This window comes from Manis pentadactyla, chromosome X (genome assembly GCF_030020395.1).
Source record: "Manis pentadactyla isolate mManPen7 chromosome X, mManPen7.hap1, whole genome shotgun sequence".
Lineage (NCBI taxonomy): Eukaryota > Metazoa > Chordata > Mammalia > Pholidota > Manidae > Manis > Manis pentadactyla.
In genome coordinates, this window is record NC_080038.1 from 11,734,052 (window position 1) to 11,758,111 (window position 24,060).

At 42.8% G+C, this 24,060-nt stretch overlaps 1 protein-coding gene across 1 annotated transcript in view; it reads right to left on the minus strand.

Annotated features, from left to right (window-relative positions):
* CTPS2 (CTP synthase 2) overlaps window positions 1–24,060 on the minus strand; it is a 119,450-nt gene that overhangs the window by 77,569 nt on the left and 17,821 nt on the right. Inside the window, exons 4-13 of the mRNA XM_057495287.1 lie at window positions 21,344–21,460; window positions 21,117–21,200; window positions 20,166–20,246; window positions 17,224–17,375; window positions 13,732–13,917; window positions 13,481–13,492; window positions 4,603–4,623; window positions 3,692–3,786; window positions 860–922; window positions 710–753 (exon numbers count right to left, since the gene is read on the minus strand). Coding sequence (XP_057351270.1) covers window positions 710–753; window positions 860–922; window positions 3,692–3,786; window positions 4,603–4,623; window positions 13,481–13,492; window positions 13,732–13,917; window positions 17,224–17,375; window positions 20,166–20,246; window positions 21,117–21,200; window positions 21,344–21,460 — 855 coding nt within the window. The remainder of the gene's footprint in view (window positions 1–709; window positions 754–859; window positions 923–3,691; window positions 3,787–4,602; window positions 4,624–13,480; window positions 13,493–13,731; window positions 13,918–17,223; window positions 17,376–20,165; window positions 20,247–21,116; window positions 21,201–21,343; window positions 21,461–24,060) is intronic.

Genomic DNA, 24,060 nt, shown 5'->3' on the forward strand with positions numbered 1-24,060 from the left:
GATGCTCAACATCCTTGGCCATCAGGGAAATGCAAACCAAAGCCACAATAAGAGACAACTTCTGAACCACATAGATGGCTGTTACCAATAACAATAATGAGTGCTGAGGATGTGGAGAAACTGGAACCCTCATATATTGTCGGTGGGAATGAAAAATGTTTTGGCCACTTTGAAAACAGTCTGACAGTTCCTCAAAAGGTTAAACATACAGTGAGCATATGACCTACAATTCCACTTCCAAGTGAAATGAAAACATGTCCACACAACAACTTGCACATGAATGGTCCCAGCAGCGTTATTCATTAAAGCCAAAAAGTAGAAACCACCCAAATGTCCATCAGTGGATAAACGGATTAATAAAAGGTAATATGTCCATATATCAGAATATTACTCAGCAATAAAAAGAAACAAAGTCCTCATAGATGCTACAGCATGGACAGACTGTGACATCATGCTAAGTGAAAGAAGCCAGTCATAAAAGGCCACACATTGTCTGAGTCCATTTATATGAAATGTCCAGAATAGGCGGAATCCATTGAGACTGAAATCAGACTAACGGTTGCCTAGGGCAGGGGGAAAAGGAGGCTTAGGGGTGTCAGCTAAGGGGTGTGGGGTTTCTTCTGGGGTAATGAAACCCTTATAAGTTTAGGCCAAAGCAGCAAACAAAATGACAATGACCCAACCCAGAAAGATAAACAGGCCAATTTACCACAGGAACACCGGCATTCGGCTCGAATTCCGTGGAATCAGCATCTGAAGATTAAGAAACGAGTTCAACAATTCACCAGTACTGCTAAAAAATATTTTAAGCAATGAGAATTTTGTTAAATAAAAGGTTATTACCAAATCTTGGACTTACCTTTCAAGTTAAGGCAGTTTCTTGCAAACTCAATCATTGCAAGCTGCAACCCGAGGCAAACTCCTATTTGAAAAAGCACATATATAAAGCAAATTATCACATTTTGTATTGCTTCATATTTTCTGTCCCTTTGTTTGCTGTCTCTCTCTCCATCTGCAATGCTAGCTCCGAGAAGGCAAGCCTGACTGTGGGTTGGCTGCTGTGCCCCCACACTCAGAAGGGTCCTGCAGAGGCAGGAAGGGGTTTGGACAATCAATTCACCCTGACCCACCCTGACCAAGACAAGAAAAAGGAATGCGAGGTCAGTAAAGGGCAGAAGAGGACAGGGCAAGGTCCAAACAGCAAATGTGCCTCCTTCCAAACCCATCTCCAAAGCGAGGCACATGTGTGGGCTGCAGGGCTATGCCAGAGCCCCATTCCTTCCGAGAGTATCTACCAACACCCACCTCAAGGGGGCGTCTCCCTGCTCTGGGACTTCACCCTTCCCCTTCTCCGAGGGGAAGCCCTGGATACAGGCTCCAACTGCAGGCAGCCTGAGGCTGGCCAGCCAGCTGGGACCTAAGAAGCATCCCCAGGTGGGCCGTGGAGCAGGCAGTCTGCGGCAGGCATCTAGGCTCAAAACAGCCCTGTAACACATGTGGGAAAGCAGCAGCGGCTGGGAAGCTGGCATCTCCCTTGAGGCCTGGGCATGGAAGACCACAGGGAAGGGAGGTGCAAAATGGAACTGAACAGAGAGCTCAATAAACACAACAAACTCTGGTGAAACCGCAGGCCTGTTGCCACAGAGAGGCCCGCTTCACCCATCTCCACATTCACTGTGGCCCACCAATTCTAATAAATGCCAACGAGCATTCCAGATGCTTTTATAGACATATCCAAGGTATACAAGAGACTCAAAGGAGAGAGCAATCAATACACCAGTGTCTTGCCAATCGGTCTCAGCCCTGGGAAAGTTTGCTATGGATTCAATGTGACCAAAGAAAATGACAGCAAAACATTCTTGGGGTGAAAGGGTTATAGCCAACTTTATTCCAGATGGCACGTCAGTTACTAAAATCCTGATCACTCAGAGCGAGTCTGTATGTAGCAAGCCGGTCTCTGCCTCTGGGCCTCTCTGCCCGCACAGCCGTCCTCCAGGCCTCTCTGCACAGTCATCCCACACAGCCATCCTCTGGGCCTCTGTCCTTGTCGCTGTCACCACTTCAGCCTCTGCTCTCCTGCAGCCTTGCAGCCCTGCCACTGTGTTGCAGCCAGAGCACTGGGTAGAGCTCTTTATACAGAGTCAACAGCCATGTATTGCCCACAGGTGTGCAGTGAGCCAGTCAACCAGGGCCAGGTGAAAATCCTGGCCACAGGAACTCTCATTTTATCCACAACCAGACACACCAGAACAAAAGTTGATAGGCAAGCAACAAGCTGAGCACTTTGAGGGGGATTTGAGAAAGTTCTGCATGGCTAGGACATAAGGAGATGCTATGTGTGGGGAAGGTGGGGTTCCTATGGCCAGGATCCCCACTGAACTTAAACCACCTGATGATGTAACTGGCCTGTTGCTGCGCTGCCACTTCCACACCTGGAGGCAATGAGCTATTATTGCGCTATATGGAGAGCTCGGCCCAGTGCTCTGCGCGGAGGCAGAGATGCTAGTGCTCAACCTACCGCTGGAGAACAAGCCGGGTAATAAACCCTTTCACCCCAAGAACGTTTTGCTGTCGATTCCTTTCGTCACACTGAATCCATAGCGAACTTGCCCGGGGATGAAACCCATTGGCAAGACACTATGTTAAAGAGAAAACTAAAGAGTTTCAATGTTCTATACAGTAAAAACTATCTGAACACTTGCCACATTTAGATAGAAACCAAACAAGATTACTTCAAAAGAAAACAGAGGCCAAGATGAGCTTAGACTGGTAAAACAAAGCAAGCTTTCAAGGTAACTAACCCTGGCCTGTCTTTTCAAAATGGCTCCCACATGGGTAGGACCTAGGAAGCTAATGAAAGAACAGGAGGCAGCGGGGGAAATGAACAGTCTGCCGATAGGAAAGGCACTGAAGCCTGTGGGCTTGGTTCATCAACCCAGCAGCACATCCAAGCACAGTGTCAAAAACAGCCTCTCCCCATGAGCCTCCCGCCTGAGTCCCCAGCTGCTAGGCTGCCTTTATCCCATCAAGGGTCCATTTCATCTTGTTTCATTGGCCCAGAAGCCATGCTTTACAATTTGAACAAAACACCCAGCTGTAACAATTTTAACTCAGCTCTTTCTGTGGCATTGGATGGTCTCTCTATATTATCTTTTCTAGAAGGAGCATATAAATTTCAACTTTTGTTTTTCTGAGTAGAAAGAATGTTGCGGAATTCCTTTAAATAATTCTCTGCGTGATGTGGTGAAAAGACAGATTCAGGTGGAAATTGGAGAAAGTAAGGGCAGCTGTAGGCAGCAGTTTCTCCCAGCCCCTTGCTACCTAACCAGAATGGAGTTACATTCTCCTAGACCAACAACCTTTTTCTATAAAGGGGCACATAGCAAAAATGTTAGGCTTTTCTGGCTGTAGGACTTCAGACTCAGCCATTGTACCACAAAGGCAAACACAGACAATCTGTAAACAAATTGATGTAGCTTGTTCCTATAAAACTTTATTTACAAAAACTGAGTGTGAATCACGTATGGCCTGCAGGACATAGCCTGCTGACCCTGTAGCAGACTCCTTGGTGCCTGAATGTTCAAATGTGAGTTCATAGCTTTCATGTTAACAAGCCCTATTAAGTGTTACCCCAACAAGGTACCAAAAATTGAATAAACTCATAGGTAGGATCCAGGAACACAAGCTTTACCCAGAAAAGGAATCTTCTTTGTCCTTGCCCAAGAAATTGCCTGGACTTTTCCCTGCATTCCTCTGATTCTGAAGCCTCCTGGCACAAGAACTCCACTGCAATCAACACAAGAACAGGTGAATTTGACATTATTTTTATCTCTAAAACTCTTCTTTTCAGTCATTCATGCTTACTGATTCCAAATCCAAAGCTGGGAACAATCACTAGGGACTATGCTTGAGATTTATTCTCAGAATTGATTACATGATAGCACATCCTGAGCTTTCTTCTTAAATTCCTCCCAATCTCATAAAGAAGTTGCAACAATCTATCACAAGTGACCTCAACATATATTTCCTGATAAGTCTTTGTAGTCTGTGCACATTGTGACTGAGAAAATTGATTCAATTAAAAAAGCCACTGAGAGAATTAGCTGAATAAAAATAGGTTAAGGTTCGGGGGATTCTGGGAAGATGGCAGCGTGAGTAGAGCAGCGGAAATCTCCTCCTAAAACCATATATATTTTTGAAAATACAATAAAACTACGCATAACAGAGAGACCACAGGATACAATACAACAGCCAGGCTACATCTACATCTGCAAGAACTCGGCATCTCACGAAGGAGGTAAGATACAAGCTGCAGCCCAGTGGGACCTGAGTGACCCCCTACCCCAGCTCCGAGGTGGGAGGAGAGGAGTCGGAGCAGGGAGGGAGTGGAAGTGCAGGACTGTTAAATGCCTAGCCCCAGTAATCCACACCGGGAGCACAGACACACAGTGCATGATGCACTGGATATCAGGGAAACAGAAAAGTAAAATCTGCAAGCAGTTCCCTGCAGCCAGCTCTCCTGGGACAAAAGAAAAGTGAGTGCTTTTTAAAAGTCTTAAAGGGACAGGGGCCTCACAGCTGGACAAAATCATCCCGGCACACTCAGCCCAGCAGATGGAAATCCTGGGGAACTCCAGGCGCCCTAATCCCCGGATGGAAATGCAGCTCTGAAGCCCCTCATGGCAATAAACAGCCTGATGTTCATTCCCCTTCCAGAGTGGCCCTGGCCGAGCAGCCTGGGAGTGACCGTGCCCACAGCAGCCGCCCACAGCCTCCTCCCAGCACACAGCCTCCAGAGTCAGGCCCAGGACAGCCAGCGCAGGCAGAGAAAGCCGGGACAGGGTGGGAAGGGGTGCCATTCTCGTAGGAGAGCACACCGGGCACACCTGCCTCCCCCCGCAGGGCTCTGGGCTGCCCCGGGGGCTGCTCCTGGTGTGCGGGGAACCTACACAAGTGGCGGAGAGGGGCAGGATGACCAGCAAGCAGGAAGGGACTTTGTTCTCCGAGCTGACACATGCGCTACCCGCCTATGACTACCTCTATCACCATGAAAAGGCAGAAGAATTTGGTCCAGTCCAGAATCACCCACACAACCTCAGATAGGGGGCCTGGGGAGATATATTTAACAAATCTTCTTGAAAAAGAATTCAAAATAAAGGTCATAACCATGCTGATGGACCTGCAGAGAAATATGCAAGAGCTAAAAGATCAAGTTGGGAGGGAGAATACATAAATAAAACAATCTCTGGAAGGACTTAAGAGCAGACTGGATGAGGTGCAAGAGGCCATTAATGGAATAGAAATCAGAGAACAGGAATACAAAGAAGCAGAGGCAGAGAGAGAGAAAAGGATCTCCAGGAATGAAAGAATATAAAGACAACTGTGTGACCAATCCGAACGCAAAAATATTTGCATTCTAGGGGTACCAGAAGAAGAAGAGAGAGAAAAAGGGATAAAAAGTGTCTCTGAAGAAATAATTGCTGAAAACTTCCCTAAGCTGGGGGAGAAAATAGCCGTTCAGACCAAGGAAGCCCAAAGATCTCCCAACGCAAGGGACCCAAGGAGGACAACACCAAGACATATGATAATTAAAATGGCAAAGATAAAAGACAAAGACAGAGTATCAAAGGCAGCCAGAGAGAGAAAAAAGGTCACCTACAAAGGAAAACCCATCAGGCTTTCATCAGAGTTCTCAACAGAAACCCCACAGGCTAGAAGAGAATGGCATGATATATTTAATGTAATGAAACAGAAGGGCCTTGAACCAAGAATACTGTATCCAGCACAATTATCATTTAAATATGAAGGAGAGATTAAACAATTCCTAGAAAAACAAAAGTTGAGGGAATTTGCCTCCTAGAAAACACCTCTACAGGATATTTTAAAGGGACTGCTCTAGATGGAAGAACCCTTAAGGCTAAATAGATGTCAACAGAGAAAACAAAATCACACCAAAGAAAGTAGACAAATCAAATACTAACTAAAGGCAAAAAATAAAATCAACTGTACACAAAAGCAGCCAAAGGAAACACAAAAGAGTACAGATTAAAACACCTAACATATAAAGAATGGAGGAGGAGGAATAAGAAGAGAGAGAAATAAAGAATCATCAGACTGTGTTTTTAATAGCTTAATTAGCAAATTAAGTTAGATGATTAGATAGTAAAGAAGCTACCCTTGAACCTTTGGTAACCACAAATCTAAACCCTGCAATGGCAGTAAGTACATATCATTCAATAATCACCTCAATGTAAATGGCCTGAATGCACCAATCAAAAGACACAGAGTAATAGCATGGATAAAAAAGCAAGACCCATCTATATGCTGCTTACAAGAGACTCACCTCAAACCCAAAGACATACACAGACTAAAAGTCAAGGAATGGAAAAAGATATTACATGGAAACAATAGGGAGAAAAAAGCAGGTGTTGCAGTACTTGTATCAGGCAAAATAGAATTCAAATCAAAGAAAGTACAAGAGATAATGACGGACATTACATGATTATAAAAGGGTCAGTCCAACAAGAGGATATAACCATTATAAATATATATGCACCCACATAAGTGAAACAAATACTAACAGAATTATAGGAGGAAATAGAATGCAATGCATTCGTTTTAGGAGACTTCAACACACCACTCACTCCAAAGGACAGATCCACCAGACAGAAAATAAGTAAGGACACAGAGGCACTGAACAATGCACTAGAAAAGATGGGCCTAACAGACATCTACAGAACTCTACACACAAAAGCAGCAGGATACACATTCTTCTCAAGTGCACATGGAACATTTTCCAGAAAAGACCACATACTAGGCCACAAAAAGAGCCTCAGTAAATTCAAAAAGATTGAAATTCTACCAACCAACTTCTCAGATCACAGAAGTATAAAACTAGAAATAAATTGTACAAAGAAAACAAAAAGGCTCACAAACACATGGAGGATTAACAACATGCTCCTAAATAATCAATGTATCAACAGAGAATTAAAGATGGCAGGCTGACAGGTGAGACAGAGGGTTCCTCCTAAAACCGCATATAATAAGAAAATATATTAATACAATTAATCCTGAGAGAGCAACAGGAAAGAGGACTGAGCCAGACTGCACACACCTGGAGAAAAGAGCAGACCTCACAGAACAGGGTAACGTACCAGAGCTGTGGCCCGGAGGGATCCAAGCCCTCGACCCACCCCAGCTCACCGGGGGGAGAAAGAAAAATGGAGCAGGGAGGGAGTGGAAGGCCTGGGACTACTGAATACCTAACTCCGAAGATCTGCTCTGGGACCACAAACCTACATTTCATGGTGCTTTCCTGATACTCACGTGATTATGGATTGGAAAGCTAAGACAGGCACAATTCTTGGAGAGACTGAGATTCCAGCCACATGTGGACATCAGGGATCCATATCCGGCTGCTCTGGGACAAAAGCTTATACCTGTGTGATCAGCTCACTGGTTCAGGCAGTGGAGACAGGCATAGCAGCCAGGAAGGAGAAAACAGCACTTTCCTCCCCCCAGGCACTAATCACACTCCCCTGTGATCCCCAACATTACTTCAAGGGCTGAGCAGCTCCAGAGTAGAGCTTCTGGACACTAGAGTGTGGCATACACAAAGGTGAAACGCCAAAGGAACCTTGTCCAGAGTAAAATTAATATAACCCCTGAGAAAGATGATGTGGACCTCATGACTCTTCCTGAAAGGGAGTTCAAAATAAAAATCATTAACATGCTAATGGAGGTACAGAAAGACATCCAAGAACTCAGGAATGAATTCAGGTCAGAGATCCAATCGTTGAAGAGCACAATGGAGTGTATTAAAAGCAGGTTGAAAATGGTGGAGGAGAAGATAAATGAAATAGAAACTAGAGAAGAGGAATACAAAGAAGCTGAGGTACAGAGAGAAAAAAACAATCTCTAAGAATGAAAGAATATTGAGAGGACTGTGTGACCAATCCAAACGGAACAATATTTGCATTACAGGGGTACCAGAAGAAGAAGAGAGAGAGAAAGGGATAGAAAGTGTCTTTGAGGAGGTAACTGCTGAAAATGTCCCCAATCTGGGGAAGGAGATAGTCTCTCAGGCCATGGAGATCCACAGATCCCCCTACACAAGGGACCCAAGGAAGACAACACCAAGACACATAGTAATTAAAATGACAAACATCAAGGATAAGGACAGGCTGTTAAAAGCAGCCAGAGACAGAAATAAGATCACATACAAAGGAAAGCCCATCAGACTAACAACAGACTTCTCAGCAGAAACCTTACAGGCCAGAAGGGAGTGGCATGATGTATTTAATGCCATGAAGCAGAAGGGCCTGGAACCAAGATTACTTTATCCAGCAAGATTATCATTTAAATTTGAAGGAGGGATTAAACAATTTCCAGATAAGCAAAAGCTGAGAGAGTTTACCTCCCACAAACCATCTCTGCAGTCTATTTTGGAGGGACTGCTATAGATGGAAGTGTTCCTAGGGTTGGATAGCTGTCACCAGAGGTAGTAAAATCATGGTAGGGAGGGTGGAGCAGCTGATTGCGAGGCAAATGCAAAATTAAACTGACTATCCCCAAAGTCAATCAAGGGATAGACAAAGAGTACAGAATATGATACCTAATATATATAAAGAATAGAGGAGGAAGAAAAAGGAGAAAAAGGAAAGAACCCTTACATTGTGTTTGTAATAGCATATTAAGGAAGATAAGTTAGACTCTTAAATAGTAAGGAAGTTAACCTTGAACCTTTGGTAACCACGAATCTAAAGTCTGCATGGCAATAAGTACATACCTATCGATAATCACCCTAAATGTAAATGGACTGAATGTACCAATCAAAAGGAATAGAGTCACTGAATGGATTAAAAAACAAGACCCATCTATATGCTGGCTACAAGAGACTCACTTTAAACCCAAAGACATACACAGACTAAAAGTGAAGGGATGGAAAAAGATATTTCATGCAACTAATAGAGAGAAAAAAGCAGGAGTTGCAGTACTTGCATCAGACAAAATAGACTTCAAAACAAAGAAAGTCACAAGAGACAAAGAAGGACATTACATAATGATAAAGGGGTCAATCCAACAAGAAGATATAACCATTATAAATATCTAGACTCCCAACACAGGAGCACCTACATATGTGAAACAAATACTAACAGAACTAAAAGGGGAAATAGAACACAATGCATTCATTCTAGGAGACTTCAACACTCCACTCACTCTGAAGGACAGATCAACCAGACAGAAAATAAGTAAGGAGACAGAGGCACTGAACAACACATTAGAACAGATGGACCTAACAGACATCTGCAGAACTCTACACCCAAAAGCAGCAGAATACACATTCTTCTCAAGTGCACATGGAACATTTTCAAGAATAGATCATATACTAGGCCACAAAAAGAGCCTCAGTAAATTCAAAAACATTGAAATTGTACCAACCAGTTTCTCAGACAACAAAGGTATGAAACTAGAAAATTATGAAAGAAAATGAAAAAGCCCACAAACACAGGGAGGCTTCACAACATCCTCCTAAATAACCAATGGATCAACAACCACATAAAAACACAGATCAAGCAATATATGGAGACAAATGACAATAATAATTCAACACCGTAAAATCTGTGGGTCGCAGACAAGGCGTTGCTAAGAGGAATGTATACTGCAATACAGGCCTACCTCAGGAAAGAAGAACAATCCCATATATGCAATCTAAACCCACAATTAACAAAACTAGATAAAGAACAAATGAGGCCAAAAGTCGGGAGAAGGTAGGACATAATACAGATTAGAGAAGAAATAAATAAAATTGAGAAGAATAAAACACTAGAAAGAATCAATAAAGCAAGAGCTGGTTCTTTGAGAAAATAAACAAAATAAATAAACCCCTAGTCAGACTTATCAAGAAACAAAGAGTCTACACACATAAGCAGAAACAGAAATGAGAAACGAAAAATCACTACAGACACCACAGAAATACAAAGAAAATTAGAGAATACTATGAAAACTTGATGCTAGCAAATTGGATAACCTAGAAGAAATGGACAATTTTCTAGAAAAATACAACCTTCCACGACTGACCAAGGAATAAACTGAAAATTTGAACAGACCAATTACCAGCAACAAAATCAAACTGGTAATCAAAAAAACTACCTAAGAACAAAACTCCTGGACCAGATGGCTTCACCATTGAATTTTATCAAACATTTAGTGAAGAACTAATACCCATCCTCCTCAAAGTTTTCCAAAGAGTAGAAGACGAGGGAATACTTCAAAAGTCATTCTATGAGGCCAGCATCACTCTAATACCAAAACCAGGCAAAGATGCCACAAAAAAAGAAAATTATAGACCAATATCTCTGATGAACATAGATGCAAAAATACTCAACAAAATATTAGCAAACCAAGTTCAAAAATAACATCAAAAAGATCACACACCATAATCAAGTAAGATTTATTCCAGGGATGCAAGGATGGTACAACATTGAAAATTCATCAACATCATCCACCACACCAACAAAAAGAAGGACAAAAACCACATGATCATTTCCATAGATGCTGAAAAAGCATTTGACAAAATTCAACACCCATTCATGATAAAAACTCTCAACAAAATGGGTATAGAGGGCAAGTACCTCAACATAATAAAGGCCATATATGAAAAACCCACAGTCAACATCATACTTCACAGTGAGAAGCTGAAAGCTTTTCCTTTAAGATCGGGAACAAGACAAGGATGCCCACTTTCACCACTCTATTCAACATAGTTCTGGAGGACCTAGCCACGGCAATCAGACAACACAAAGAAATAAAAGGCATCCAGATTGGCAAGGAAGAAGTTAAACTGTCACTGTTTGCAGATGACATGATATTATACATAAAAAACCCTAAAGAATCCACTCCAAAACTACTAGATCTAATATCTGAATTCAGCAAAGTTGCAGGATACAAAATACACAGAAATCTGTTGCTTTCCTTATACACTAATGATGAACTAGCAGAAAGAGAAATCAAGAAAAAAATTCCATTCACAATTGCATCCAAAAGAATAAAATACCTAGGAATAAACCTAACCAAGGAAGTGAAAGACCTATACTCTGAAAACTACAAGACACTCATGAGAGAAATTAAGGAAGATACCAATAAATGGAAACACATCTCATGCTCATGGATAGGAAGAATTAATACTGTCAAAATGGCCATCCTGCCTAAAGCAATCTACAGAGTCAATGCCATTCCTATTAAAATACCAACAGCATTCTTCAACGAACTAGAGAAAATCATTCTAAAATTCATATGGAAACACAAAAGACCCCAAATAGCCAAAGCAATCTTGGAAAGAAGAATAAGGCTGGGAGATTATGCTCCACAACTTCAAGCTCTACTACAAAGCCACAGTAATCAAGACAATTTGGTACTGGCACAAGAACAGACCCATAGACCAATGGAACAGACTAGAGAACCCTGATATAAACCCAAGCATATATGGTCAATTAATATATGATAAAGGAGCCATAGACATACAATGGGGAAATGACAACCTCTTCAACAGCCGGTGTTGGCAAAACTGGACAGCTACATGCAAGAGAATGAAACTGGATTATTGTTTAACCCCATACACAAAAGTATACTCAAAATGGATCAAAGACCTGAATGTAAGTCATGAAACCATAAAACTCTTAGAAGACAACATAAGCAAAAATCTCCTGAATATAAGTATAAGCAACTTTTTCCTTAACGCATCTCCTCGAGCACAGGAAACAAAAGCAAAAATGAACTCATGGGACTACATCAAACTAAAAAGTTTCTGTATGGTAAAGGACACCATCAACAGAGCAAAAAGGCATCCTACAATATAGGAGAATATATTTGTAAATGACATATCTGACAAGGGGTTAACATCCAAAATATATAAAGAACTTACAAGCCTCAACACCCAAAAAGCAAATAACCCGATTAACAAATGGGAAGAGGATATGAAGAGACAGTTCTCCAAAGAAGAAATTCAGATGGCCAAAGGACACGTGAAAAGATGCTCCACATCGCTAATCATCAGAGAAATGCAAATTAAAACCACAATGAGATATCACCTCACACCAGTAAGGATGTCCAGCATCAAAAAGACTAAAAACTACAAATGTTTGCGAGGATGCAGAGAAAGGGGAATCCTCCTACACTGCTGGTGGGAATGTCAGCTAGTTTAACCATTGTGGAAAGCAATATGGAGGTTCCTCAAAAAACTGAAACTAGAAATACCATTTGACCATTCCACTCCTTGGAATTTACCCAAAGAATACAACTTCTCAGATTCAAAAAGACATATGCACCCCTATGTTTATCACAGCACTATTTACAATAATCAAGAAATGGAAGCAACCTAAGTGTCCATCAGTGGATGAATGGATAAAGAAGATGTGGTACATATACACAATGGAATACTATTCAGCCATAAGAAAGAAACAAATCGTACCATTTGCAACAACATGGATGGAGCTGGAGGACATTATGCTCAGTGCAATAAGCCAAGAGGAGAAAGACAAGTGCCAAATGATTTCCCTCATTTGTGGAGTATAACAACAAAGCAAAACTGAAGGAACAAAATAGCAGCAGACTCAGAGAACCCAAGAAGGAACTAGTGGTTACGAAAGGAGAGGGGTGTGGGAGGGGTGTGGGGAGGGAGGGAGAAGGGGATTGATGAATATTATGTTTAGTACACATGGTGTGGGGGATCACGGGGAAAACAGTGTAGCACAGAGAAGGCACATCGTGAATCTGTGGCATCTTACTACACTGATGGACAGTGACTGCATAGGGTATGGGTGGGGACTTGATAATATGGGTAAATGTAGTAACCACATTGTTTTTTCATGTGAAACCTTCATAATAGTATCATGTGAAACCTTCATAAGAGTAATAAAATAAATTTTATTAAATTTAATTTAATAAAAAATTAAAACAAAAACAAATGATCACTATTTGCCAGACAGCACTCATCCACGTTTAAAAGTAGAATACAGCATTTTTTAAATCTGGGTTCAATTCCAATGTTAAGGGGTAAAATGTTCTATTATTTTCTTATTAGGTAAATACAATGTCCTTAAATAAACATAATGCATTTATTTCCCTGGATGTGCAAAGCCTAATTTAAAAAATTGTGCCTTAAACCTGTATGCAGAAAAAAGTTAATATGGGAGGTCTGACTGTTCTCCTTGAAAAGACCTGCTTACAGGGTTCCTTGGCTGGCATCTGGGAACATGGATTTGAGGAGGGTTCCCACCATTCCCAGGAATGAGAAGAGTGGCTCCATGTGCCTGCAGTGTTAGTACAAACATGCTTTATGCTGAATGCCTGCTTTCCTTCTGGGAGTCTGGAATTTGGGTACTTGGTAGGTGGAGGGTGCCAATGTGACCAGCCCCCAATAAACACCCGAGCACTGAAGCTCTAATGAGCTGCCCTGGTGACAGCACTTCACCTGTGTTACCATAGCTCATTGCTGGGAGAAGATTCACCCTAGCTCACTCAGGGAGAACTCTTAGAAGCTTGCCCAGGGTCTCCCTCAGATTCATCGCATGCACCTTTTCCCTTCGCTGATTCTGCTCTGTGTTCTTTTGCTGTAATAAATCTGAGCCCTAAGTCTGACTAGATGTTGAGTACTGTGTGTCCTTCTGGTGCACCATTAATCCTGGAGGTGGTCTCAGGGATCCTTCGACACAACCTGCCTCTCAGAAACACAAGATATCAGAGTGAACGAGTGAAATGTGTGGAAGAGTCGGCTGGGAGCTCACCATCAGGTTCAACTTGTGGCTGACAGCCAAGGCCGAGTGTTCCAGGGCTTTGAACACGGAGGTGTAGCAGTCCCTGAACTTGGTGTATTTGCCAACCAGGGCTATGCAACACGTTTTCTGTAACCTTTCACACCTGGAAAGGAGGACACGCTTAAAGCTTATACACACAACGTAACATCACAAACATAATGACAGCCGCTGTTCTTACCCCGAGGTGAATCTTAGAAGCAGACAAGCTCCAAACTTGATGTACATGACTCCTATCCCCACAAGCACCTCTACAGAACTAAAATCTGTATGCCAACAGATTTCAAAGTCCTAAGAAATCCCAACATTGGCATATGGAAGCAGGCACAGACACAAATAGGAGAGTGTATCAGAGAAAAAGCTAAAAGCATTAAAAATAATAAAGCTGCCCCCATCTCATACATATGAGCTGTCCTTAAATTCATTCATAAGGTGACATTACATAAGAAAAGGCACTCTAAGTGTCTATATTAAAAATGGTTACATTCCCAGCTGGCCCACAAAAGCCAGGTTATTCATGGCATGCCTGAAGCATGGTGCTGAGAGAACTATTTAAAATACTACATGCCATTTAGATCATTTTTATGAGAAAGTTCCATTCTACATAAGGTGCTCAATCACATTTCACCATTAGAGACACAATCTTTACTGTTGCTTTTGTCAGGAACTCCGTTCCACGAACCTGACAAATGCCTGGGCTGGCATTAAGTGTATGGAAATGATTGTCTTGGGGCCAAAGATGTTTTAGGGCTTTGAAGCAAATCCTTCCCCAAATCTTGGGACAAAAATGCGACTATGATCAGGAATATACCTCTTTCATACCACCATTAACCCAGAGAGCAAGAGAAGTGGTTGCCAAGGTGGTGAGGGGAAAAATACACAAGAAGCTAAGAAGTCAAAACCAAACAGTAAAGGTGACTTCCTAGGCAGGCTACTAAAGTACCTGCAAAAAGGCTGCTAAACCTTTAACTTAATTTTATGCTGCTCTGGAGATCACATGGCCGTCCTGCTTCACCCCATCTCTACACAAAGGATGCTAGTAACAAAGTAAATTGGTGTCAAGCCAACTTGAGACAATGTCAAAAGTCTCAGCATTTGGCCCAAGGGAAGTGGCGATGGCAGCCACATCAGACCACGGCAGCGTGGCTGAGACCTCACAGCCTCCCCACTCCCCCAGCAAGGGAAGGCCATCAGCTCTACTCTGGGGAGGAAGCAGGACTGGAGTCAACACCGCCAGTCCCTCCTTCCGCTCACCGGTGGCTGGTCTCCCTGGCAGGGAGGACCCCCTCGGCAGCCGGGTGTGACAGAGGAGTCCACGGGGAGCGTACCAGGGAGGAGGGCTGCCGTCCAGGAAGGACATTGGAGCCCACTCCTTGTGCTCTTTCCCCATCAGACCTGCAGGTCAGGCCCCCGGAGCACTGCCCCCATTATTCAAGCATCTCCCTCATCCTCACCATTCGGACTGGGCACGAGAGGCAGGCAGCTGACACTGCTGGGAGCTGCTGGTGAGTGGCAGCCACTGAGTCTGCTCTGCAGGCCCATCCCCCCACAGGCAGGTGCCCAGGGAGGCAGGGGTGTCCGCATTTTGGCTGCAGGTCCCAGGCAAGCTCTCCCATGCAGTTCAACCAGGGACCCCTGGCCTCTGAGCAGCACCGGACTTACATAATCAATGCTGCCCTCTGGCCTGTTTGCATCCGTGTATGTCTCTACAGGTTGTACTGTGGGGACGGGCGCTAAAGGATGGACCCTCCAAACTGCCTGGATTAGGATGGGCCCTAAATCTAAAGACAAGCATCCTTACAAAAGAAGAGAAAGGGAGAAGACACAGAGGCCAAGTGCAGGCAGTAGTAGAGGCAGAGTGCACTGATGCGGTCACAGGCCTGAGGCCGGCCGGCAGCCCTCAGGGCTGGGGAGACACATGCAGCGGCACTGCCCGCACAGCCTCCAAGAGGAAGCAGCCATGGTGATGCCTTTGGACTTCTGGCCTCCACAACTCTGAGAGAGTAAGTTTCTGCTCTTTTAACCCACCCAGTTTGTGATAATTTGTTACAGCAGCCACAGGAAACTAATACAAAGACCAAATACGAGCTTTAAAAAACACAGCAGCATAGAGTATAATTTAAAGCTCATTCCAATAAAAAATATTAAAATTTCTAGGTTTAAAGAGGATTGGCCCCAAGCTACTCAGAAACTTCCTACAAAGTGACTGATTCCTTAAGCCTTCTGGAGGGCAGAGGCTTAATTTATCACCATTCAGTAGAGCACCTAAGTTCAGAAAGTGCACTTTATTCCTGATTCTATTTGCCTCAGAAATTCTAAAACACTTTTAAAATCTTTAAGTGGAAAGGGCAAGAGATCTTCAATTTGCTAGTCATGTACCAAGGCCAGTGGTTTTGTCACCATCCAATCATTTTAACTATTCTTATCAACATCAGTAACCAATACTCAGTGCCTCATAAGATGTGAAGGCCTTACATGATTTCTGTCATAACTGCCACAGTGTGGGTACTAGCACCCCCCTGTTATATCTGGACAGGAGAACAAGCCCAGAGAGGTCAACTAATCCAACCACACACACAGCTAATGGGAGGGGGAGCTGGGTCTAAATCCACAGGGCCTGACACCACAGCTTACCTTTTTTGTGTATTGAGATATAATTGACATTTAACATATTAGTTTTGAGCGTACAACATAATGATTACATATGTATATATTATGAATTGATCACCACAATAAGTCTGGTTAACATCTACCACCACATATAGTTCCATTTTTTTTCTTGTGATGAGGACTTAAGATCTACTCCTACTGCTTCTTCCTAAGCTGCACAAGAAGCTGGGCAGCCAGGACTTTATAGAGTCACGCCTTGGCTACATTTAGGAAAAGAATGTAGGTTATAGGGATTTAATTTCCATATGACTTTAAATGAGACAATCCTGGCTGAAATTAATATGGTTGTCTTAAAGCTAAAATTAATCTGGGGTTCTAATAATGACATTGAGAGTTAATGACTACAGGATGAAACAATAATGATATAGCCAAAGCTTCTCATTTGACATATTTTCTTTGGGAAATGTTAGCCAAATCTTAAAAACAAGCAGAACAAAACAAACCTGTGACATTTAAAACTATTGAAAATATTCGTGAATGAAGAAATAAACTAATAAATAAATCAAAAGATTTTTTAAAAATCACTCTGGAATCCAAATTCCTTTAATTCACTTTGGTTTAAGTAGAGCAAAGTCAAAAGCTAGATTTAGACATAAGTCCAGCTAGAGCTTTAGATACATCCAGACCAACACATACATATACAAAAACTCAAACGTGACATAGGTACCCTCTAAGGTACATCTCAGGCCTACCCCCAACCCAAGAATTATTGAAGATTACATTAGTAATTCCCTTCACGTACCTGTCAGTCATATTTTTCCACTTGAAAAGCAGATTACTTGCAGAATCAACAATGGGCAGATTCAATCTCTCTTTAAAATATTTAACAACGCCTTGTTCCTCCAAAAGCAAAGGTACTCGATATGTGGAAGAAACATCATGGATACATATGACCTGATTAATGATGATACAAGACCATATTTCAATGGAAGGACTCAAATAAGCTATGAGAATGAGCTAATGCTTGAGAGATAGCAGTTCATTTATACTGACTGAAGAAAAGCAAGAATCCAGTGACCTACAGAAGAGGCAAAACTAACATACTTAGTGTGCTCTAATTACAAAACTCTTTGAACTCACTATTCTAACTCTGGAACCATGGATGCTGTGATAGAATTATATATATATATAGTCTTTGTTCCTACTTCCTGACACAGAGCTTCAAAAACCTCTGGGATTTCCTGAGTAACCAGGCTATCTTTTTTGTGCTGCGGACATAACTCATGGTGGCTCCTAGATGCTTCAGGATAGGAAAAACCAAGTCAGGCTGGAAGTTTCAGCCACCTAACCTCAAGGGGCAGTAAGGAGGCTAGAGAATGAGTTCAGTCACATAACCAATGGTTTACTCAATCACGCCTATGTAATGAAACTGCAATAAAAACTCTGGACATCAAGACTCAGGGAGCACCCTGGTTGGTAAATCTACAGATGTACCAGGAGGGTGGCAAACCCTGACTCCATGGGGACAAAAGCTTCTGCACTTGGGACCCTCCTAGGCCTTGCCCTCTGTAGCTCTTCATCTGGCTCTTTGTCTGCACCCTTTATAATAAAATAGTAATAGTAAGTATAGAGCTTCCCTGAGTTCTGTGAGTCATTCTAGAGAATTATGAAACCTGAGGGGGTACGGGAAGCCCCAAATTTGTAGTCAACCAGGCAGAAGTGTAAGTGGCCTGGGGACACTTGTGGCTGGTGTCCAAAGTGGAGAACAATCTTAAAAAGGACAAAACCCTTCAGCCCATGGAGTCTGATGCTCACATCAGGCAGTTAGCGTCAGAGTTGAATTGCAGGACCCCCCAGAAGATGTCACAGAATTGGTGTTGGAACAAAGATTCTTAGCAGTCAATATCCAAGACACATGCCCAATGCACCATCTTTGAGTCTAGGTTATAGCAGTAGCATTGAGTGCATACACCCTGTCTTCTAAATGTGGGTGTGAATTGAAGTATTTGTTCATTCATTTGTTGCTGCTTCTGTTTATGCTTTTGACTGCTCCCTTCATTTGTATACATTTCCAAGCATATATTGAACACACTCAATTCAATTACACCTGTTAAAGGAGAAAAGCTCCTTAACTGCCAGGTGGTGTGGTTGTTTTTCACACTTACCCTAACGACCTTTCACCACCCTGGGGAGTACATCCACGGGGCCACTGGCACGCATTTAAGGATCTCCCACATTCTAAATCAAGGTCAAGGAATGCAGCTGACTCTACGTGTAAACACATAGTCTTCCCAAATCCATAGCTATCCAACCAAGGTTTACTAAGCTGTTTGGATATTGCTAGCCTGACACTTAGGACTATTGTGTTTCACTTGCACATTCATCAATGCAGTTCAAAGTGCTAAGATGTCACTAAGTTGAGGCTCCATCTCAATTACTAATTAAAACTAAATCTCTGGACCACCCGAACTCCCACAAGTGGAAGGCATGGAGTATTCAGCTATTTATTCATTTATCCTCCAGGCTAAAGAGATTTTTTTTTCAAATATCATACTAACGATCACATCCAACGAGATGCCTCAAACCCTCCATCCCATCCTCAGCGATCCAGAGAAGGACTATAAATACAAGTTCTCCAGGAACGAAGAAATGGGAGCATCAACTCAGACCAGAAAAAAATGATGTGCTGAAAAATGGCTGGGAAACTAGCCTGTGGACTGATGGGATAGAGCATTCTTCCGAATCAATAGTTCTATAGAAAATAGACTCTGTATGGTCAACAGTTGGGAACTGTTCTGTTCTCACAGCACTCAGCAACCCAACTCTGAGAGCTGTAGCCTCCTTCCATTTTGGGAAGCAGGTTATATCTGTTTAGTATACACAAAGTACTATTTACCAGTAGGATGGCTACAAAAAAACAACTGAACAAAACTAAAATGGCTTGATGACATACAAATACAGGGGACTCCTTTACACCTGCCATCACATTTTTTCACACTGGTTCACTTATGCATTAACCCTGAAGCACCAGGCAGGAGGCCCCACATGAGACACAGAAATCTGATTACACAGCTTTTAGGCTTCAGGGAACCCAGAGCTAATCTGAAGAAAATAAAAGGTTTCTGCCAAATCTCACTCTTCTCCTGAGTGCCTTTGCATATCACTTTTTACACTGCAATCCCTTGCGCCTAAGCCTTACTGCAAGCAAGAGACCAAGAAAAAAGAATGAAAAAAAGAAAAAAGAAAAGCAAGCTCCCAGATACCCAGGTGGAAAGTCCTGCAGGACAGAGGATCTGAGCCCAGTGAATGGAACGGAAGCCACTGATGTAATCAGAAGTGATAGTGTGAATGTCACCGTAATGTGTGGTCTGGGGTGAGTTAAGCAGTAACACATACAAAGGAGAAATCACAGCGAATGTGGCAATTGTACTGGAAACACAACATAAAGTGACGATAAGCAGGCTCCATGTGGTTCTCTCTCTAGAGGTTTGCCTGCAACGTAAAAAGCCCACCTGGTTTGGTACCTATAACTTAAGCAGTGATTATGCAAAGAAACATGCAATCTACTTAAGAAACCAAGAATCTCAGATGGTCACTTAAGTGCAAGGGAGCTATGCTTCAGTATGACGCCCTCAAAGCTTTCATAAATGCCATGAAAAGTAATATGATAAACCGAAGAGATGCAAAACGTTGTCATCAGTAGAAGTGCCTGCAAGGCAGTAAGATCTAAAGAGCTGCACTAACCTGTTCAGGGTTCACGTGACAAAACATAGAAATCTTTTCCTTCGTGGCCATTTTAATGGGTGTAGAGCTTCGGCAGATAATCTGTCAAAGTCAGATACGCACAGGTCAGTGAGCAGGAATTGAGCTATTCATGCCACCATTCATTTTCAGCATGACGCTTTATTAATTTCTTTTTAATACAAGAGTCTTGACCAAGCATGTACTTGTTCATTCTGGGCATTCTACTGGACTGTTAGAAACTGATCTAAGCACAAATATAAGTACAATTAAACTCCACACAAGTCTACTAGTAAGGACTTGAGATGTCAAGGCATCTCTAGTAAATTGAGTCAAGCCTCAGAAATGTTGCTCCTTTAAATACAAGTACAGAGCTATACCAGAGGTTGGCAACCTTTTTCTCTAAAGGGCCAGATGGAAAATATTTTAGGCTTGCAGGTCATGTCGTCATGACTATTGATTGTACCCTTGCAGTGCAAAGGCAGCTACAGAATAATGTAATCAGGAGATGGTACTCTGTTTCAATAAAACTTTATTTACAGGCAGCAGGCCTGCCCACCCTTATCTGTCAAACCCTGATCTAGACCAATAGCAGTAACTGGATGACCTGCTGCAAATAAGAGCAGTGATAGCCCATCCCAGCAGCGTCAGAGGAAAGTCTGCAAGGTCCCATCTCCCACTACAGGACTCGGGGACCATACAAATGACAGGATATTGCACTTTCCCAGCTGTCGGTGACACCAACCAAATGAGAAACTAGAGAAGAAAGGATGGCCAATTTAGAGATATGTGAGGCGACACTTGAGAGTGAGGGAATAAGCCTTCCCTGGCTCTCAGATACAAAATGTTCATTGTTATAGGAACAATGTGAGAGCTAGAAAGGACTTAGGTGATATTATAGATTAAGACATGGAGGTCTTATACCAAGAAAGTTCCCCACTCTCCTTAACTCACCAAGTCGGGAGACAGGCCTAACCCCCTCAGCACACGGACACTGTTTTGTGTGGGTTTAGTTTTTTGTTCTCCAGTAGCACTGTGCTGAAAGGAAATGGGTCACTGTCAGTATGCTAGATTTTTAGCTCTTCCAGATAATCAATGGCTCCCTAGTTTGAAATGAGGAATAAACAGAATATCATAGGAAGACTTACAGAAGTTGCTGACTACATATATGGAAAGCTCACCTGAGGGACAAGGCTGACATGGATATTACAGAAATTTTCTATTTTTGCCTTAAACTGGAATTGTCTGAATGCTTCCACAAATGGCATTCCTTCAATGTCTCCGATGGTGCCACCCAGCTGGGAATGGAAAAAAAAGATACAAGTGATCATCCACAGTACACAGACGAGCAGAAAAATTCTCGAGCTATGCCAAGAATAGAAGTTTGTAAATATGCTAAAAATCACTGCGTTATACACTTAAAACAGGCGAAATTTATGATATATAAATTAAACCTCACTAAAACCGTTAGAAATGAAAAAGGAAAGCACTCTACATTTAAGAGGGAGAGTGAAGAGGGACAAATTCCAATTATAAACTAAGTCGCAGGGGTGTAAATTACAGCATTGGGAATATAGTCAATAACATTGCAACATCTTTGTATGGTGGCAGATGGTAATGACGCTTACAGTGGTGATGTATATAAATGTCAGATCACTATGTTGTACACCTGAAACCAGTCTAATGTTGTATGTCAACTGTAGTTCAATTTTAAAAAGGGGGGAGATGAAGTAAAGGCAAGAGAAAATGGAGACTAGAAAGTCAAATAAGAAGTGATGGCGTACAGCACAGTCAACCAGGTAAGCAGGTAAGAGAGAAGGGAGAGCGGAGCCTCAAGGGGGCAGAAGAAAGCAAGATTATCTGCTTCCTGCGTTTACAAGATCACTCTGCCTGTTGGGTGGAGATTCAGACTGAGTAAACAAATCCTGCTTTCGTAATCCAGCTGGATTTTACAGGCTAGTATATCATCCCCTAAAAATTTAGGGGCTCATCATAAGGCTGTCAACCCTTCACCTCATCAAGATTGGAAAAAAAATTTTTTTAAGAAAAAAGGAGGGTTTTAAGAAAAGGCAAGGGAATTCATAAGCAGACAAAAGGATCCGGAATATGGGCCACAGAGGAGCGAGACCAGCTAGTTTCTACCAGTGGTCCACCTGCAAGATAGAACTCAAATCCAGTAACAGTACGAGAAAGGTAAGAGCCAGTGGGCTCTGCTGCCTGGCGTGAAGTAGTGAGCATTCTCGCTCTCTCCATGTACACACATGCGCACGCATGCACACACACACACGCATGCATTTGAACAGTCTCCTTGCCATGGTGATACTATTAGAATTAAATCACGACTATTAAAACATGCTGGCTTTCTGAAACAAGTAGTACGAAAAGCTCCAGGAATACTTCCGACAGTGTAATCCTTCAGTAAATGTTAATTTGCAATGTGCTTCCAACCAAGTTACTTAAGCATTTACTTTAGACTAGGGTAAAATTCACCTTAACCCATTCATCCTCACCGTAGTTAAATACTTAAAGGTTATGACATGGATTTGAAAATTAATTCTGTGGCATTTGCACATCTACTACATGTTCAACACTATAAACCAGGCAGTGGGAGGAATTTAAAACAATGTTGTCGTAAGATGCTCAGAATTTATCAATGAAATAAGGCAGAGCTAAGGCACAATAATCACCAGGAAACCTTAGGCAATGACGGGGATGTTGAGAAGGAAGAGATCACGGTGTGCCTGTCCCAGAATTTACCATCTTCTCTGGTGTCAGCTGCCTAACTGAGCCTGACATCTACTTCGAGGCCTGAGCTCTCTTCTCAGCACAACCGGGCTTTGGAGCCAACTCGTCCTTCACACCTTCAAGATGTCTCCATCATGACTCAGTCTTACCATGTCCCAAACTGAACTCCTGGTCCCCTCAGCCCCTGGGCCTGTTCCTTATCCCAGCGAACAGCATCTCCTCCCCCTAACTGTTTCAAGCTAGCAGCCTGGAAATCATTCTCAATCCCCCCTTTCCCTCACCCAGCCCAGTCTAGAGGGTTGTATCTCCAAAACCTCCTGAAAATTCATTGCTTTCTGCTCCACTGCCACCACCCTAGACACTACTGACGCCATCTTCTACTGACTGCCATAACCTAAACCAGGGGTGGCAAACTATGGCCTGCAGCCTGTTTTTACATATAAAGTTTTATTGACACACAACTATGCCCACTATTTTACATATTGCCTATGCTTTCACACCGCAATGGTAGAGTTGAGTAGGTGTGAAAGACACTCTCTGACCCTCAAAACTGAACATACTTACAATCTGCCCTTTATAGGAAAAGTTGACCATCCCCCACTCTTAATGGCCTCCCAGTTTCCACTCTCTCCTGTCCTCCATCAACTACTTGTCACACACCAGCAGAGTGACCTTATAAACACTCAGAAGGCATCTCCTGTGCTTATACCCTCCTCAGTGGCTTAATGCTTCACTGAAAATAAAATCTACACTCTTTCCTGCAGCTAAGCAAAGGCCCTATATGCTCTGGCCCCTCCATATGTCTCTAATCTCCTCTCATGCCCCTGCTCTGCACTCCCCACACACCCACCTCTGGGTGCTAGCCCCCTAGCCATTCAGGATCTCAGATGGAATGCTCTTCCAGTGTGCCCTAAGCCCTCCTACCCTCCTTCTTCGTCTCCATCCATCTCATCTTGATCCTTCAGCCTGGGGAGCAATGTCCCCCTCAGAAAGCCCAACCCTGACCACCCACCTAAAGCAGCCTCCCCCATGCTGCTCCCTATCATAGCACCCGGTTGGGCTCTTCCCAGTAACTCAGCACCAGGCGCCATGATGGCCCTGAGTCCTTGATTCACGTCTCTCCACCCCTCTAGACTGTCTGCCCCAGGAGGCC